Here is a 20,400-nt window from a genome sequence, read left to right as displayed (position 1 = left end):
TTAAAACACTTTGAGGCAGCTACTGTTTGTCGTTTCTTTTACTCATATACAAACAAGAATACGTTATTTTTTTTCTTGTCTTTTAACGTGGGTAGTAGCATATTGTACACAGTGATAAACATCTTGGGTTTTTTTCCTTAACAGTATTAGTAGTAATAGAGGCTGTGCCTTAGAGAAATTACTTTATTATAGTTATTGATGGACTTGCCACAGTATCATAAGAATATAGGTACATATCCATGTACCTTTCACCACCCATTTCACTGATCCACCTATTTTATACTGTCTGGTAAATTTTTTTTTTTTTTAATCTTCTCATTCATTGAGGTAGATCTTCCTGTTTGGGAACAAATACACAGAGACATTTTTTATGGTTAAAAATAAATTCATCAGAAATGTGTATTAAGTAGAGGCATCCTTTTTGAATTTATGAGTGTTTCTGGATGTGATTTCTGCGTGTAATGTACAATTTTCTTAGCTTCTCTGTTTTTTTGTGTTAAGGAATTTCTGAATTATATGATGGTTGCTTTTTAGGTTAATTTTCTTTCTAGTGATATTTTCAGACCAAAAAGCACAAAGCTTCTAAAGAATACTAAGTGTTTAAAGTTAGTTCTATTAACCGTGTACTGCAAGGATCATTAAATGTTTTCTGTGAAGGCCAGGAACGAAATATTTTAGGCTCTGCAGGCCATACAGTCTCTGTCGCAACCACTCAACCCTGTCACTATAGAGCGAAAGCAGCCCGAGACAGCATGGAATGAATGAGTATGGCTGTGTGCCAATAAAACTTTATTTATGAGCATTGTAATTTGAATTTCATACGCTTCATGTGTCACAGTATATTTGTCTTTTGGGTTTTTTTCTGATTATTTAAAAATGTAAAAGCCATTCTTAGCTTGTAAGACATACAAAATCAGGTTGGCAGTAGTTTTCTGACCCCTGATATGTTGATGTATTTACTAGTTGGGCTGTTTGAATTATTGATTTATTTCTGAGGCGGGAGACTATTTGACAGTCCTGAACTAAAAATTAAGTTTATTTTCCGTTGCCCTAAGCAGTGAATACTTTAAAAAAAGATGAAATCTGTGTTTTGCTTCTCCAGGTTATTAAAATTATTCTTTAAAGAATAGCAGTAGTATATTAGTTACCTAAGTTGAAGTCTCAGAAGAGATTTAGCAAATTGATGATAGACTATTATTCAGATCTCCTCTACCTTGAGAAATAACTATTTCTCATTAGAAGATAAAATATTTCCAGGTTTTGAGATTTTCACACTTCTTTGTGCTGTTATATCCTGTTACAAATATTGCAGAGCTTGAAATTCCAGCTCTCACAGTCAGTGATGTGTATATTTATCAAATCTTTACCATGTTCTCCATTTTTTTAAAATCCCTCACTCTGAGTTGAGATGTTCATGCTTAAGTTAACTAAATTACAGCTTCATATGCTTTGCAGAGGACAGCTTTATACAGTGGGCTGTTTTTCATTCGTTTACATGTAGGATAAAGTAATGTAGGATTATTTTATGTTCAATGTAAGAAATGTTCTTTATTGCATATAGGGTGATATATATGTATGTGTATATATATATAAAATACATACATACATATACATGTACTAATCCCTAAAGCATGGGAAAGTCATAAAATGCTATAATAGATATTAGGTATACTGGGTAACCATCCATGTTCTAGTCTAGTATCACATTGCAGCTATTTTTTTCTCAAAGTAAGTGGCATTTTACTGTTGCTGGAACGGAGGCTGAACAAAGTGCAATAGGAAATAGCTATAGCTGCAAACAACTTCCAAGGGTTTCCGGTAACATTTGATAGCTGCACAGGAAGGAAATGAAGGGCCAGTCACTTTACAATGGCAGGAATTCATTTAAAAAAAAAATTTACTTATTTGTAGTCTTTTCCCAAATATATGCAAATATTAGGGAAGACGCTAGAGATCTTTCTTACCTGTTCCTCCTGCTTATTTTTTATTTTACAGTGAAGTATGTTATCCTTAAAGTCGAAAAGAAGTCAGATTTTATGCACTGCTTTTTCTGCACATGTTGAAATAGATGATATGCTTTTTCTCCCCAAATCTGTTAACTTTGATCCTTAGGATAAATTCTTATAAGAGGTATTCTGTTTTTTTATATATTACTGAATATCATTTGCTAAAATTATTTTAAGTACCAGTATTTTAAGATTTTGCATTTAAGTGCCTAAGTGAAATTAGCCCTTTTTTGTCAACATGATGTTAACTTTATAAAATGGGTTGGGTTTCTTTCCTTCCCTGTCTCTGCTATATCTGACACTTATAGGAGTGTTGAAGGCAATTCCAAGTAAATTGCATTTGGTTTTTGATCTTATGTTTATCTCATGTTTCAGTGTCATCCATTTTCAATGAAAAACAGCTAGTTAAGATAGAATTAAAACCAGAAGAGAAGTCTTGAGATTTCAGGATGCAAATTCTTGTGTGACTTTAGACTGGTCATTTGATTCATTCTTTTAGGGTTTTCCATGGGATTCTGAAAGTTTGAACTTAATGAGTTCTGAGGGCCCTTCCAGCCTTGACAGTCTATGAATAGAATTCCATTTTTGGCTCCAAGCCTAATCCTGCCGGCACCAGGACTGCAGTGACAAACAATAGCTGTTCAGATGGCGGCAGCTGCCCAGAGAGCTCCAGACAGGCTGTAGTTAAATGCAGTCTTAAAACACCACCTAAATAAAGACAGCACAGCGCTGCAGAGGCTCGCTGAGCTCATGGTCCAGAGCTCCAAGGGGATGGATGTTGAGTGGTAACTGTAGGAAAAATTGCAAGTTCACTCTTGGCCTATAAGGCAATCTGTATTTTTAGGTGGGAGCTGACGGGTAGCAGTGCCCACCTCCCTGCCCACCTTTCCAGGTCTCCTCTGCCTTTTCACTGCGGTACCCATCTTGCCTGTTTTGTGGGTGTTCAGTCGTGGCTCAGGATAGAACCAAGCATGATACGGAGTGTGTGGTTACTGCTTAATACTTATGTTCCAGTTGACTGATTTTAAAAATTAGCAAAATTCATATGATTTCCATTTCATCTGTTGGAAGAGGAGGCTTAGAAGTTTGCACAGGAAAACACTGTCCTTAGTCTAGTTTCTGTCCCTTCCCCTCCTGTGGTGTCCTCTATCTATCCACTGTCCAGACCTCCAGACTTTAGCTGTGCTCTTTGTAAATTGCAGTAAACAGACTTGTTCTGAGAACACTTTCACTTTGTTAAAGCTGGTTGAGTACAGATCTGTAGACTAGAATGTCCCATGGAAAAGTATTGGTCATGTGCTACATGTAAAGCAGTGTCTCCTGCTTTCCTGTCTCACTGTGCTTTGCTTGCTTTAATACTTTATTTAAAAATTAAAATAATTAAGTTATTACTAATAATTACTAATATATTGCCTCCTTTATTTTCCATACATTTGATTAGTCCCTGTAGTTCTGTGATAGCTTAACAAACTCAAAGCAGGCTGTATTTCAATAGTACACCATGGAAATTAAAAAAAAAATTATTCAGGCATCTGAAGTTTAAAATACATATCCCATAAATTTCTAAAACATTTTTGTGTAACTTCTTACCTCTTATATCTTCTGTATTTATTTTATCTAGTTTATGATAATTTTTCTTGATAGTAGGCATTTTATTTATTTATTTATTTATTTATTTATTTATTTATTTATTTCTAAGCCAGAGGTCATTATGGGTAAAATGGAAAGGATTGTGTTGGCAAATATAGGGTGAGCACAGATAAATTATTCTGACTAAAGAGACTGTTGGATTGAGCAAGTTATTCTTGAAAACTATTTTTTTTCATTATTGTCATTGTACACTGAGGCCCATATTGCTTGTTGAATGAACTCTTAAAAGAACAGAGAGCAATTGTTTAGGTTTCTTCAGAATAGAAGGGTCTTTTCTATCTTGGTCATTAAGTTGAAACAACTTTCTAATTGTGACTTTGTATTTTATAGACATTAAACTAGTATTTATACTTATTGTTCATCAGGTTACTAAAAGACATTTAGGCAATTTTTACTTCATTATTATGGAGGAGGAAAGAATATGAGAAATAATATATTAAAAATACAACTGATGTGCAATTCGTGGCATATTTTATGTATTATTTAAAAATAAGACTTAGTTCATTTGTGGTTCTCAGCCAGACGTGTTCAAGAGGTCCTCCCAGAGCTGAGACAGCCTGTTTCCCTTCCTGTTGAGGAAAAGCATACAATTAACTTGGATTATTTGGAGCATTTGGCACTTTGCTAACCCAAGTCATCTTCAGGCAGACATTGTTCTTAATCCTCTGTGTTTTAATTTGTCTTGTATATAGAATGATACCCTGTATAAACTCATAAGACATTTCAAATAAGACAATAAAAAAACATAGAAAATAAGATGAGTAGTTATCTTTAGATTATGGAATTATTTGCTATTATTACCTAATTCTTCTTTTTTTGGTATTTTTTCTGTACTTTTGTTTGCTATTCAAATAAAAATGTGTATTAATTTTCTAAGGCTGCTGTAACATATTTCCTCACATTGGGTAGCAAAAATAAAAGAAAGAAAAGAAATGTGTTCTCTCACTGTTCTAGAGGCCATACGTTCAAGATCAAAGTGTTGGCAGGGCCACAATCTCTTCAGGGTCTCTAACAGAGAGTCCTCTGGTGGCTCCTGGCATTTCTTGGCTTGTGGCAGCATGACTCCAGTCTCTGCCCCCACTTACCCTACATCTGGGTATTTCAGATCTCTCTCTCTCTCTCTGTTTTTCTCTTAAAAGGATACTTAATGATTTTAGGGTCCATCATAAATTTAGGGTGATCTCATCTTGAGATCTTGAGAGGCTGTTTTTCCAAATAAGGTCCTAGACGCAAGTTTCGGGTTGGGTGTATCTTTTGGGGACAGGCCACCATTCAACATACTAACAAAAGGCATTTCCAAAAAGAAGGGAAATGCTGTTAAATGGAAACTGATACAGCCATTTAGATAATTTTCTTTTATGTTAGAAAGACTGCATTTCACTTACGTCCTAGTAGGATTTAGTGATTTGAGTCAGTAGTGCAGATTTGTCATGAAAATTCTGGGAGATGTTTTAGGCTTTAATAAGTAACTTCAGAGCAGTTGGAATCTTCACGTGGACTCTCATCACCATTTCTTTGAAGTTATGTTTCTGCAGTGTTAATTATGGTTCTTAAGTACTGTTTCTCTCTCCTAAATCCGTAGTTGTGTTACATTTTTTCTATATCTAAAATGGTGTTTTTGAGAAATGGATAATATACTTTGTTCCAGAATATGGCCAGTGGTGCTAATTATTTACAATGACTGAAAGCAATTCTGTGTTTAGGAAATTATTAAAATATGAGGGCATGCGTTCTTTTCCAATTTTTGTAAGCTCTTGGCCCTGAGGTGGTTGGCATGGGATGGATTGCCACATCACCTGGAAACCTCTGAAATTGAACTGGGTCCTCACGGATAGAGCTCCTGATGTAGTGGCTGTGATGTGGGGGTGGGAAGGAAGTGGGTTTAGCTGTCACTCCTTGTGATTCTGGTGCTCAGCTCTGGTTGAAAATGGCTGTAGCCACAGAGACTTCTAAACACTTTCTTTGGTAAGAATGCAATTCTAGTTCCAGTCGTGCTGCTGGCTCTGACCTTCAGGTATTAATTTAACATTCTTGGACCATATTTCCTTGTTTTTTTTAAGTTCAGGATTTGGGCTAGAAGATGTTAAAAGACCTTCTGGCTCTAGCAAACTTAGTTTTTACAGTGAGAGGGCACTTTAGAATGTATGATACATTTCATTAAAATTTTGTTTCAGAAACATTGCAGAAGTTGTAAAACGTGTGCCACTGTAATATTTCTAAGAAGTTTTATTTTTTTATATACATGGCCAGATGTTTTAGAGTTTTTAAAAAATCATTTGAGACTTTCCAGCTTGAGATTACTGTTCAGCCAATAAATATTTCTGTATACTTTCATGCTGACCTTTAAAATATTTTAGTGTTTAAATTTCTTTAAATAATATACTCGTTAATATAGTAGTGTATAACATAAAAAGTGAAGGTGCCCTCCTCTTTTCCTTTCTCCTTTGGCCCACCTGTTCCCAGGAGTAACTACAAGTAATAGTTTGGAATTTAACCTTTTATGAAGGTGTGTTCACATATTGCATGTCATATGTCTATGTATATATAGTCTTTTGGGGGTTTATAGCTCTTGTCTAAAGGTTGCTTGAGCAATACGTTTTACAGTGTACTCACTGGGGTGTTACAGGTGTTTTATTGTAATGGTCTTTGGTGTTGCTGATTATTAAAGCATATTGAGTGTCCTGGGAGCAAGCCCTGCTAAAGTAAGGCTTGAACATAGAAAGGTAGAAATGGAGTTTCCACGTCATGGTAGTAACAACTACTGAAGAAAGAAGAAATTACAGTGTCCACACTGAAGACAACCAAGACTTAAACTAAATACTCCCTTTACCACCAACTGTGCCACCATTAAAATTCTTAAACTTAGTGAAAAAATTGAATATATTCATGTGTTTCAGAAAAATCAGTTGGGAAAACAGTTGAAAATAATATGCCTGAAGGGCATGCCTACAGTCAAGGGTTAGTCAGAATAGGGCTGTGGTTAATAAAACGTGAAAAAGATACAGAGGTATAAGGGCTACTTCCTTAAGGAAATTGTGTGCCTTCGAGGACAAGGGTGTTGTCTTGACTTTTATGTGTGTGTCTCAGAGGGGCATATTGGAAGAAGACGTTCTATAAAATAAGTTGAATAGCATAGAGATAGTACAGACTGAACAAGTGAGTGATTTTGAGCTAGTAATCTTTGACATCATTACTGCTTATAAACATACATTTCATTAATTTTCAGTTTTAGCAAGAGATCACCAAAAGCAAAAATATAAATTGGTGAAATAATGATTCTTTAAAAGTCATTGTTAAAACACAGAGGCTCTTGATTTTTAGGCATTCAGATGAATCTGTAAACTGATAACAGCAAACCAGGCTTCCTTATCACCCTCTGCGCCCAGTGAGGAGATCAGTAAGAGGGAGGGGCTGGGAGGAGGGGGCTTTATGGAGAAGTACAACATGTCAAAATCTTGGAAATTTTTGCTTTTTTCACTGTTTAGAGTTAAGACAGATGCTTACAAAATTTGGATTTTGATAAATATATTTGCTATTGAAATACTGCTTCAAATTTTAACCACAGAAAAAGATTCTGACTCTAGTGGATGTTAAAGTTTGGGGTTTTGACATATATAATTTGAAAATGGAGACTCTCCAAAGGAGTAGAGATGATTTATGACTATTTAAATTACTTAATATAAAAATTCAGTGTTTCAGTCACAGTAGCCACATTTCCAGTGCTCGGTGGCCACGTATGCTGGGGGCTGCCACATCAGATAGGGCAAGTTGTAGAACTTGTCCATCATCGCAGAAAGTTCTGTGGGACAGTGCTTCTCTGGAACATACGTTTCTGTAGTTCATGCATTACTGTAAAATAAACAAAAGGATAAAAAGGCCAAAGTAGTTGCAGGGGTTAGAGGAAAATCATCAGAGTAATGGGAAGTAGTAATTAGGTGAGCAGACTTTTGTTTTCTTCCTTGATCTTTCCCCTTCCTCTGTTTATTTTTGAGTAGTATAATTGGAAAATGATTCAAAGTAAATTTCCTGCCAAGCAAGGTGAACACATGACCACACAGCTTTTTTTTAGAGCCAGGACCTTTTCTTTCACAGTCTTGGTTCTTCAAAAAATCCTACTGCAGATGGCAAGTTATTTTCTCTCTCAGTGCAGTTGGACCTTAATCCTATTCAGAAATCCTTTATTTTTCTCCAGCTGCCATCTAGTTGCATTCGTAGTGCTGATATTTCAAACCCTTTCATCCAGAACCAAAGCCTTCTGTCCCTCCTTGGCTTCTCTCATTCTTAACGTCGCTTTCAGACTCCGATGCCCTGTGTTTACTGAACTCCCATCTCACCCCTTTGCTCGATGATGTTGAGTAAGCAACTTAATCTGTGAGCCTGTAAAAATATTAATTGATTTATTATGGTACAGGTATTGCCATATATATATATATATGGATTGACAATACCTGGGCATTTAGTAAGGCAAATAACAATTAGAGATGAGCTCATTTGAGGCATTAGTTGACTTTTGCTTTAGAGCAAACCATCCCAACACTCAGTGACTTAAAGCAACTACCATCATTTAGTTGAGAATTCTGCTGGGCACTCTGGTCTTGTCCAGGCTTGGCTGCTCTCTCATGTAGTGGTGGTCTCACTTGGCTGGAGGCTGACTTGTCCTGGGTGGCCTCACTTGCGTATTGGCTGGTGGGTTGGTTGTCTTTTGGAACAACAGAGCTGATCAGACTACATGTATTCCTCATCCAGCCAAGTTCAAACTTCCTTGGAATACAGAGCCTTCAGCAAGGACCTGTGCTTATCTCTATATGGACCCTACATTCTTGTCTACCTCATTGTTTCTTGAAATCAAGACTGTCTTAATCATCTTTGCATTCTGAGTGGACAGCACAAAATAGTCAAATGAATACATAAATACAGTTCTGCCTATGTGGACTATCTCATTGTCTTCACCTACTAACCCTGTAAGTTTACCTTTATGTACCACCTACTTTGTGAGGTCCGTCTGATCTCTTGAACTTTGGGAAGTGGTTTTGGGAGATGTTTTTTTGGTTTTGATTTATAAGAAATGTCAAAGATTAAAATCTTATATTAAAGCATTATAGTTAATCTAATATTCTCTCTTAAATGGAGTCTTCTCTAAGTGCTAAAGTGACATGGAAAAACTGTGAATAGTTTTTTAACGATGTTCATAAAAACAGGAAAGTTTGGTTTCTTAGTTCTGCATACATTTATGGGTAAACTTGTACTTGCGAATTGGTGAAAAGAAATCGTATTTGCTCTCTCAGCCCACTTACATTTATAATGGTATTGGTCCACGGAATGGGTTGTTATTTTAGGACAAGGAAAAGTTTTTGTCTTTTCATTTCTATTTTTAATTTAACAGCTCGGGAGAAAAGAAAGATAAAACACAGAGTTACAAGAGGCAGCACTTGCATATGCTTTCTTCTGCCTTCGCCCACTCTGTTTTATTCTCTAACTTGCTTTTTTGGACCTATTAGATGACTAATGATTAACTATTGCTGGTTTTCTTTTTTCTTAAATTTCATGTAAGTCACAGTTGGGAGTTTTTGGAGAGTTGAAATACCATAATGTGGTAAATTATGCAGTGTGGTGTGATGGGGAGGCGGGAAGAACCCCAAAACCTCTCATCTGGGCCTCAGGAAAATGAAATTCTAATCCTGGCTTTGAACAGTGACTTACTGGTAAATTGGAACAATTTAATTTCTCTTTGGCTCAGGTAACTGAGTTTGATCATCTTAAAGATTTCTCTCCATTTCTGAAATAGTGTACTGTTTCTATTAAGTATAGCTCCTTCTGGGATTTAGTAATAAACATTACAGGTGAGCACCAGTACTTAAAATGAAAGAAATGGATATACTTATTAGATGTTTAATACCTACAGGGTTAATAACATGTATATGGAAAAGGTATACTTTGGATTCATCTTTGAAAATAGGTGTTTGTCAGGCAGGTAAGGTGGAAGGATCAGCAGGATGGAGATGTGCAAAATTACAGAGGCGAAAATGGGTGTGAAATACATCGTGAATTTTAGAGCTGAATTGGTGTGGCTGGAGCATGGGGTGCTTGGATAGCATTTCCATCGTGTTCCTCTCCCAGTGCAGTGATTGCACCTCCAGAGAGCATCCACGGTTTTCCTGTTATGTTCTTGCTTCATTAGGACATTTTGTTTTCTCTTCAGGGTTCATTTTGTATGGAAATTCCATAAGGAGTACTCATTTTTCCCCTTCTCTTAGGGGCTGCGCCACCTCATAGTACCCCCATAGGACGTATGTGCACTGCCCCTCCCTGGTGATGGTGTTAGGGACCAGAAAGCTGTGACACTTGTGATAGGAATCCTTTGGTACAAGTGTGCAAATCTAGAAAGAGAGGGGGTTTTTTTTTTTTTTTTTTCCAGTCTGAAATATGTGTTCATGAGTGATTTAAATTGCAGTAGCTTTTAAATTGTGGCTCGTGGCTACTGCATTGGTTAGTTCACATCTGGATCTTTATCTTCCCTCGTGGTGATAGTTACCTGTTACAGACACTCTGTTAGCCTGTGGAACAGTCTCCTCGTAAAAGAAATTCCTTTGCTGGTCTGCTTCCTGCCTCCCACTTGATCTTCTCTTCCAAGCTTCTCTGAAGTACTTGGAGGCAGGACTTCCTCCTTAAACTTCTCTGCCCGTGGCCTCTGGGACTCCTGCTTCTCTTCCAGCCTTTGCCTTGTAGGCTTCCTCATGGCTTTCTAAACACTCATGGCCCCTACTTTAATAGGATTGGCCCACCCTTTACTATTTGGTAGGCCTACCATTCACCATTCTTCATGCTCTCTGTACTTGGGGTATAACTAAGTCTGTCTCTGCCTCTGGCAACTTCCCTGCACTTCACATCTGTGCCTCTAAATGTCTGTTGGACGCCACCATCACCTGGACCGCCTGTCTCAATGCCTGACACATCCTACCTGTAAATACATGTTAAATGGTTTTCTGTTAGCTCCTATATAAGCTATAAGTTTGTATTGTTTCCACATTTAGTGTAGTTTATGCGCCTCTCTTACTCCAATACATATTTTAAATTCTGTTCCTTTATGGTTTTAAGAAATTCACGTGTTCACACATTTAAGTGTTTCTTTAGGGTAATAGAGATATAACAATATAATCAAAATATACAGGAAAGGCAGAGTCTCATGGGCTGTGAAGGATTAAAAAAACAGAGAGAGACTTCTAAATGAGTGACTGTAGTGCCATGGGATGATGTTACAGTAGAGCAAATGAAAGCGCTTGGGAAACCCGGCAGCAGGACCCCAGGCTAGCCTTGTCATGGGAGGCCTTGGAAGTGATATTTAAGCTGAGGGGTGGAGGAGTGGGTAGGAGTAGCTGAGCAAAAAAAAAAAAAAAAGATAAAAAAGGAACGTTAAAATTCATTGCATTTGAATGGACTTAATATTCCATTTGAGTTAGAATTAATTCTAAGTATAGAGAGCATGCAAATCATTCCAAATCTAGGAGATGGTCAGATTGCTTTTTGTCTTTATATTGAATTGATAATATGGATGTAAGTCTGTCCTTCTTAGTCTGGTGTGCTATAAGGAAACTGTAAAGTGAGGAATTGTATTTGCTAACAGGTATTTATTTATTTGCTACATACACTTATTTGCTAACAGCTAGCCCTGCAGTGAATGATCGTGTTCTACCCAGCAGAACCCTGTTTTGCTGTGAACATGCCAAGTGGTGTGGCCTCTTGTGATGGTACCATTAACAGCAAGTTTTTGATGGGTACATGAGGACAATTAGATGGAACTAATCACAGTGATTTCCTGTCATTCTTGAACTACTTAAAACTACAATCGGAAAGGGTGATAAACTTTTGATAGGAAAAAAAAAGGATTAACTTTAAAAGGTTTTCCCTAATGAAAATCAAGCTTGTGCCACAGTAAGCCACATTTTCACACCATTAAGCATTGTGAAGCATTTTCCTTGAACCTCTTTTAATCTATGAGTATGGTTTTGGGAAAACCCCAGATTCTAGCTTACAAGCTAGTCTTTTGTTGTCCCTAATAAAAAGAGAGCATTGCTTCATTGAATTGTGGGGATGATAATATTGATGTAGATTCTTAGTGACTAAGGGGAAAAAAAGACTTTGAATTAAATGAAAACACAAATCTTTCGTTTACAAATTTAGAGAACATTTTGAATAGCCTTTAATTGGTAGTTTTGTGAAATTAGTTAGGATAATAGGAGAAAATCAATTAGAATGATAAAATCTGTTCTTAAATATGAATTATTAGATATTTCTCTGTGGGAAACCCCAGAAAGCTGGGCAGGAGAAGGCTTGGTCCTAGCAGTGATTTGCCACTAAAGGCCTTACCTGATCTCCATATCTGATGTCAGAACCACTCAGTTTGCACCTGTCCATTATCAACATAGGTTGCAGAGGTTATTTTAGTGGTTGGGGGATTTTTTAATTTCTGTGAAGTATAAGAATATATTTCATCAATTTTAATGGCCTTCTAAGTTCCAGCATATGTTGGCAGTTTAGCAGACAGGTATGGAAGCTCTCGGGAGAGATTTAAACCATAGCTATTCTAGTTTGGTCGAAAAATCAGAGAAATAAAGAACAGGGAGTTTCTTTGAGGATTATTTCTTCTTTTGGGGGAAATTAAATGATTGTTATTTAAGCAGAATTACCTGGGAAATCACACTACTTTTTATAACAGTTCTTTATTTTTGAGGGTAGATGACCCAAAGGTAATAAATCATAGTCAACATTATGTTTTCCAATGGTCCTTTTTAATATAGTTACAGAAGTTTTTTCTATCAATTAATCATCTCTGCAGCAGTCACAGCAGATACGGATGAGGTTGAAATCCTGGGTAACTTCATCTCACTTTTTATAAATCTTTTTTGACAAAATATATGTTGAAACTATTAAACAAATTTTTAAAATGTAACTGATTTGAGTTTTTCCACTTTCTTAATACTTCTGTCATTTATCTAATGTTTTTTAAGAATCATTAAGATGAGAAAGTATAAAGTATGTTGTTTGTGAAGATAATTAACTGTACCTGGGTTAATAATTTTTTTCATCTTGAGAATAAATTAGGCATTTGCTCAAACTTCTGCACTCAGTGTGTGGTTTCAATTACAGTATTTTGTAATTGACTTTGTGAGGATTCATGAACTGTGCTCATTTTATAGGCCTCATCACAACTACATCAAGAAAACTAGACCGTGAGCAGCAAGATGAACACATATTAGAAGTAAGCATTTCTTTACTTTTAATAATTTTAAAAATAATATAATCACAAATGTCATGGGCAAGAGCGGTCTTACTCATAGTAACTCGTAATTCACAGCTGCTGCTGCTTTGTTATGTTAGCTTATGATCACTAATAAAAGAATAAAATGTGAATGTAGTTCAGGTCTCCTTTACACCCCCTTCTATCCCCCCAAAATAAAGAGATGCCACAACGTCCAGAGCAGCAGGTTACAAATGGTGGCATCCCGCTGTGGGCCCCTCACCCTGGTTAGAACCGCGCTGCACACCTGGTAATTGTCTGCCTCACCCCACAGCCCTCTCTTCTCAGTGAATGTCAGAAACGGAATTGGAAGCAGGCGTAAGATACTTAGGACTTTGAAGAAATGATATTAAGCTATTGATGGGAAATAAGATTAGTTTGTTTACATATAGTGTATGTTTTTCTGTAGTCCTTTTGTGGTAATTTATTTGAGGGCCAGTGTTGGCATTGATTTCACCATCTTAAAGATGAGAGGTTTTTTTAGTCACATGTTAAAAGCTGTGTTACTGGCTGCAGGTTATGGAAGCCAAACTTAGGAACAATTTGATGATGAATGCTACCAAAGCATAGTACTTCATTGTATTTCTCTTTAATTTTTCTTTTTTCCTAAAGATCATATGAAAACTGATCAAAAGGAAATATTTTGAGAGGTTAAAATTAAAATAATTTTGTTTTATTTTGACAGTTTGGGAAGGTAAATCATGGACTTTAATTAAAGCAGCAACTTTACTTAAATACTCTTGACAAGTACCATGAGGATACATTCATTCACACTTCTATAAACAGAATTTGCACCTGCCAAGCTTCAAAAAGAACATAGTTTCACAGAAAACTTCTGTCTACTTTAATGTTTTTAGTATTTCATTAATTAATTTGGGAGGATGTGGATGAGGGAAGAATAACTAGGGTCATTCCTTTCAACATATACACTGAAGTAAAAATGGACATTTGGTTTGAGGGTGAAGTTGCTTCTTATGCATTCAGAAACATTCATCAGTGTAATCTTCAAGAATCTCAGATCTTCATTCCTAAACTGAATACATGAATAATCAACTTAGAATGAAAGTTATTTTACATTTTTTTTTTTACTGAAAATCTTATTTAATAAGTTGGTCTTAAATTTAAATCCTTATGTCCACCCTACCAAATGTGGAAAACTTCTGAACGAGAAAAGAGAGAGCCAAACAGAATAAAATGATGATTGCTTGTATTAAAAGACCTGCTGCTTAACATGTGTTTTAATTGGATGATTTAACTTATTGACGAAGCTTAAAGATGACAGTTTTTAAGTACAGTATGAGAAGATTTTATTTTTAAGCTTATACAAGAGGACTCTTTAAATATTTAAAAGCAAAATCTTCATGTATCTCTTGCTTCACTTGAAAATACTGAGTTTTTGAGAGCTTCACATTTTGGTGGCTTTCACATCACAGTTAGGGTGTATGAGGAAGAGGGGTGATGGGTAAGGAGAGAGCAAGGGCTCAGAGCCGGTTCTCTCCTAGCCCCTGCCCCCTCCGAGTCCCTGCGTGAAAATGGAGAGGTTGTCCTGCTTCCTCACAGGGCTGTGGTCGGAGTGAGAGGAATCAGTATGTGTCACAGTGCTGTGTGAACTGCGGAGCTTTATACAAAAGCTGATTATCATGAGGAAGAAGACATTCATTTTTTATACAGTATATTTTAAAAACATTTCTTGATGTTCCCTTTAAAAAAAATACAACAGGTTACTGTGACAGACAATGGTAGCCCCCCCAGGTCAACCACTGCAAGAGTAATTGTGAAGATCCTTGACGAAAACGACAACAAACCTCAGTTCCTACAGAAGTTCTACAAAATCAGACTCCCAGAGCGGGAAAAACCAGAACGGGAAAGAAACGCCAAGCGTGAGCCTTTATATCGTGTTATAGCTACAGACAAAGATGAAGGTCCCAACGCAGAAATCTCCTACAGCATCGAAGAGGGGAATGAGCATGGCAAGTTTTTTATTGAGCCGAAAACTGGAGTGGTTTTGTCCAAGAAGTTTTCTGGAGCTGGAGAATATGATATTCTTTCGGTGAGTGAAGATCTAGTCTTTGAATTTCTTATATACTTCGACTATTAATCTAGTCTGTGTCTCTTCTCACATAACTTCCTCTCTATTCAGTAAATGGCCTCAGTGCTGTACCTAACAGTAGGACGTATGGGTTTGCTTTTCTCTTTTTTAGCTGCCATTCCCGTTATTTATGTTGCGTATGGAATGAAGAGATTGCTGTTTTTATCAGGCATTAAACACATGGAATATACAGCACAAATATTAAATGTTTGGAATTGGTTCAGTTTCAGACCAAACCAATCCATGCTTCAGTTATGGGATGCAGCTTTTCATTTGCTGTTTTTACCCCCTCTGCCCATATTTTATAGATTAAGGCAGTTGATAATGGTCGCCCCCAAAAGTCATCAACCACTCGACTCCATATTGAATGGATCTCCAAACCCAAACCGTCCCTGGAACCAATTTCATTTGAAGAATCATTTTTTACCTTTACTGTAATGGAAAGTGACCCAGTTGCCCACATGATTGGAGTAATAGCTGTTGAGCCTCCAGGCGTACCTCTTTGGTTTGACATCACAGGTAAGCACGCATGATAGTTTTCATTGTCCTTGTGTAGGTCACACCAAGGGGAACCTGTCTCTGGTTTTCTGATTTTTGTGCACATCTCAGAATTTAAAATTGAGAGTAAGACCTATAAGTGGAGAATTTGTTTTAAACTGCAGTATTTTGCTTGCAAAATTTTTCACTATATCCAACATATGTTAAACATGTTTAAAATAGGCACTCTTTATGTACCTTATTAATATAAAAATAAGGTTTTTAAAAGTGCACCAAAGAGATACTGTGAAATCTAAATGTTTGGTCCAAAAGCACAGCTTCTTAATTTTTCCTTCTTGATACATAACATATGGCACGTGACTATTTTCAGTGAATAGGATTTGAATGTTTAAAATAACTGTGCCTACGTGATTGTCACATGTCAGTATTTTATAGGGAATATGCTTAAGTTTTTAATTTATGAGTTATAAACAGTAGTGTCAACTATGGCTTTTTAAGTTTGATTTACCTCGCTTTCAGTAGGAAGCAGCCTTCACTAGATTAAATCACCCTGTTGTAAAAGTTATATGCTTAAGTCAGTTCTTTTTTTTTTCTGTCATTTAATTTAGCTAGACATAGACTGTAATACAACATACTTAAAATAATTTCGCATTAGACTTTGACATCTTAGTTTTTTAATTCTTATTTCTTCACAGTATTTTAACTACAAGGATATTTAAAATCAGAAGTACGTATTCAGGTTCTCTCTGATTGGAACCCAATATCTCTTTTCCCTCTTCACCCCGAGCCCTCCTGTCCCAGTTGCTGTCTCAGCAGGTTGAAGCCTTAGCAACCACGGGGCACAGGGGTTCAGGCTGTACCACCTTGAATTTTCTCTCTAGACAGCTGGGCTCTTTCCGAACTTTGGTCTTTGTATGAAATTGTTGATGTTATCAACACCTGTGAAACCATTACAGTTTAGTTTTAAATGAACAAAAAAGATTCTTTTCATGGTTAACTGCAGTCAGAAGAGTTTGTTTGCTCTCCGTTAACTGCTGTTGCATTTCCAGACGAGCAGGCTGCCCTGCGCAGCCTCTCACCTCACGTGTAAACGGGCTGCCTCTGGAACCACTCCGACTGATCGCTCTCCTTGTTCTGTGCTTGCCTTCCATGCTTGCTTCTTCTTGGCTGTGCCAGGAGACACACTTGCTAGAGAAGTGTTTTACATCTTTCAGATGACTTGTGACCTGAACTGTACAGCAGAAGGTATCTGCTGAGATCACATAATTTGCCTCAGATTATGAGATCTAAAGAAAAGCATCCATTTTTCAAACTTTTTTCTTTCCAGCGACCACCTTTCATTGCTTTTTCTTTTCGTAGCGGGCCCACAGTCACCCATTCCAATTGCCAGCATTCTCACGTTCCATACATATCTAGACCCTTATTTTTAGATTTAACTAAAGACTGTCTTATGTGTGTGCTATTTTACTTTTTGGTTGGATTTAGTAATAGAACTGCATCGTGACATTTAGACTTTATTTTCATTCCATTCCATTCCATTTCATTGATATAAGTATCTCAAGTTCAATGGCTTTGAAAAGAGAGTTTTATCTGAAATATGATAGGGAATGCATTTGGATAATGTTAGTAGAAAGCTTTGCTTCGTTAAGTTTTGTGTATGACAGAATGGCAAAAATGTTCAAATAGTGTATAGTAAGAGTTAGGAATAACTGCTGTTAACTACCACTGTTTTTTTTCAGAGTTAACATTTTTTAAGCTCTTTATTGAAATATAATTGCTTTACACTGTTGTGCCAGTTTTTGCTGTACAGCAAAGTGAATCAGCTGTATTTATACATACATCCTCATATCCCCTTTCTCCCGCCACTCCTTCCCACCTAACATTTATTTCTAATAGTTATTTTATTAGAGCAATATGCTCAAATTGTCACAATTTTTTTTTAGTAAATTTTTAAATGGCCAACTTTTTGGTTACTAAATGATGTGATATGCAGCTACTGAGATAAAATTAAAGAGATATTCAGAACCCTTAAAAAAACAAACTGAAAGTAATTCATTGGTAGTGTTAGAAATGTTTTTGTTGTTGTTTCAGAGTTGCTTTCTTGCTTCCTCTCACTGAGCAGCTTCCGCAACAGTCATGGCTCAGCTTTTTTTTTTTTTTTTTTTAAGTAAGCCAGCATGGTCTTCCCAGTTGGTCCTTCTTTTCTAGTCTTTCAGAATAAAAGCTCCTTGGAATCACTTTGATCAACATATCAGAAGCTTTTCTTTCTTTCCTCCTTTTTTTTTTTTAAACTGCCATGAAAAATTAGAAAGCCACAAAATAAATGACAAATTTTCATCCTGTGATCTGTTTTTACTTTTCTGTTTGTCCTAACTTAAACTAGGTGGCAACTATGACAGTCACTTTGATGTGGACAAGGGCACTGGAACCATCATTATTGCCAAACCTCTTGATGCAGAACAGAAATCAAACTATAACCTCACGGTCGAGGCTACAGATGGAACCACCACTGTACTTACTCAGGTAGGCAGATTGCTGACGGTACCGTGTTCTGATCTGAGGGTCCACAGGCAGTCTGAACAACTGATTCTGCCCTCTGAGGTTCTCAGATCAGAAGTTACTGTGTTTTTATAGTTCATGCACATGTATACACCAAGGATTTTTATTTAGGGAATAAAAATTCGCTGTAAATCCTGATTTAGGTTTTGAATGTAAGTAACCAGTTTTGAAGATTTTGAAAGAAGACTTAAAAAAATTATGCCGTCAGAATCTTGTATTTTTATACTCATTATGAATTGTATTAATGTAAAGTATATCACTGTCAAGGATAATTTGTCCAAGTCATTTGCATTAAAACTGGTTAAAGTGATTAATTATCTTTCCTTTTTTGGGTTTTTTACCCCCCTTGACTACCTTAGGCTGTATAAAATAACTGTTAAAACTGTTCTGGTAATTCCTTTAAACATCTTTATTTGTTCCTATCTGATGATTAAGACAAGGTCCAATTACTGGCATTTTAAATTTAAATGTCAGAACCCTATAAATTACATTTAAATTCTTTTTTATTAATTCTCTTTGATTCACAGTGGGGGCTGTTTGAGAAGTTGTTAACATACTTGCTATGTGCCAGGTATTGTTCTAGAAGCTGAATAGTAGGAACAAAATCCTGCCCTCTTGGAGTTTACATTAGAATGCTAAAGCTAAAGGCGCTTGTATAATTGGCTGTATGTGAAAAGTAAAAGGAAGAAATTACATATTGGAGGATAAAATGCTCTGAATTCCAATTTCCTACCTTTAGATTATACTATTTTTAAATCTTAAGACAGATCATCTGCTAAATCATTTAGTTGCATTGAAGAATAAAAATTATAGTCTATGATGTCTTTTCAATTAATGAATGAATAGATAATTTAAAGTCAGTTGTGAAATGACCTTATCTCTTTCTCTAAATGCTTGTGATTTTTAGTGTATTTAAAATTGATGTATGAATCATGCTCTGGGTCATTTTGAGATTGTCATGTAAAAGTGCCAGCACAGTATTAAAATTTCAGTCTTGTCGGTAACTGTTCTCTTTGCAGAAACTAGACTTTAGAGCATGAAAATGAGAATAAAAGCATCAAGAATTGTAATAAATTTAACAGGGTAATTCTGAAAGGTTAAAGAGTATAACTGTATGTAGATCAGTTCAAGTAACTGACTAACCAGAAGTCTAGCAAAGGAAACTTAATAAGCAGTAGAAGTGACCCTCTGTGCCAAGCCTTTTCATTACTGAAGATGATAGATATATCTACCTGTAGCATTTATCACTTAGCACATAACTGCCGGTAACTGTAGTTTTCCTTAGTATAGTTGAGAGCTTAGTATGAAATATGGTGACTAAAATTCCCATAAAACCCAGTAAATATATTCTAGTCTTCTTTTCTTAGGAACATGGAATTTCTTCAGTTTCAGTGATTCGGGTGTACTTCTGTAACTTATTTTGAGTCATTTTCAGAGGGTCTTGATAATATCCTAGTGAATTGCTGCCAGGGATAAGTAGTCAGAGTGTCAGCGGTCCAGAGCCCAGGCTGACCTATCCTAGGTGTGGGTCATAAGGGAACAGTCAGTAATTAGGTTTTGATTCCCAGCCTGGGGCTGAGAACAGGGAGATAGGAATCTGAGTGGGATCAGAGCAGCAAATACCAGCTGAAGAGGGACACAGAGATCAGAACGGGCTGACAAGGCCCTGGGACACAGCAGGTAGATTCCTGCTTGTAGGTGAAACTCAGGAACCGACAGAACAGGTTTTGCTGCATCAAGGTCAGTAGCAGCAGGTGTCAGATCTGAGGTTTGGAGAGAGTCATTGTAGGTTAAGCCAGGGTGCATCGTCGCACAGGTGGGCAGTGGAGGGTCGTGGTGTAACCGCCAGCGCTCTGTTGAAACTGCTTCTCTCTTTGCTTTCCTGTCCTGCTGTTTCCACTGAGGATGCTGACTGGTATTAAATCAAGTCATTTTGCTAAAACTTACTGTTATCTCAAGGTAACTTACCAAATCCAGTTCACCTTTTTTCCTTTCTTTGAAACAGCATTGCTTTCATGTTTTCTTTCATTTCTCTGGAGTAGCAGCATTGCATGCTCTGGAGCAGGCTGTTTGGTTTGAATTAGGGCTCTGCCTCTTATTCCTGTGTGTGTGGCTGTGAACCTCTGTGCTTCCATTTCTCCTCTGGAAAATGACACAGTGACTTCATCCCCTTAGGGCATTTCTGAGGGCGAACGGAGATGACACTCGGGTGTCTGCTCTTCAGGCCCTCAGGCCTGTCCCCAGTGAACCAGTGCACATCTGCACTAGTTTGGGCTCCTGTCCCCCTACTTGGCACGGAGTCA

The 20,400-nt window shown here is 36.8% G+C and overlaps 1 protein-coding gene across 3 annotated transcripts in view; it reads left to right on the top strand.

Moving 5' to 3' along the window:
- Positions 1–20,400, top strand: part of FAT1 (FAT atypical cadherin 1) — a 120,071-nt gene that overhangs the window by 52,939 nt on the left and 46,732 nt on the right. For all 3 annotated transcript variants that reach the window (XR_009047659.1, XM_057696334.1, XM_057696333.1), the window contains exons 4-7: positions 12,851–12,912; positions 14,672–15,001; positions 15,349–15,559; positions 17,922–18,061. Coding sequence is in view for 2 of the 3 variants with exons in the window: in XM_057696334.1 (XP_057552317.1) it covers positions 12,851–12,912; positions 14,672–15,001; positions 15,349–15,559; positions 17,922–18,061 (743 nt within the window). In the remaining variant the exon portion in view is untranslated. The remainder of the gene's footprint in view (positions 1–12,850; positions 12,913–14,671; positions 15,002–15,348; positions 15,560–17,921; positions 18,062–20,400) is intronic.

The sequence above is a fragment of the Hippopotamus amphibius genome, chromosome 10 (assembly GCF_030028045.1).
Source record: "Hippopotamus amphibius kiboko isolate mHipAmp2 chromosome 10, mHipAmp2.hap2, whole genome shotgun sequence".
In the NCBI taxonomy this organism is placed as follows: Eukaryota; Metazoa; Chordata; class Mammalia; order Artiodactyla; family Hippopotamidae; genus Hippopotamus; species Hippopotamus amphibius.
Note: the sequence above shows the minus strand (reverse complement) of the source record. Positions and strands in the feature narration are given on the sequence as shown.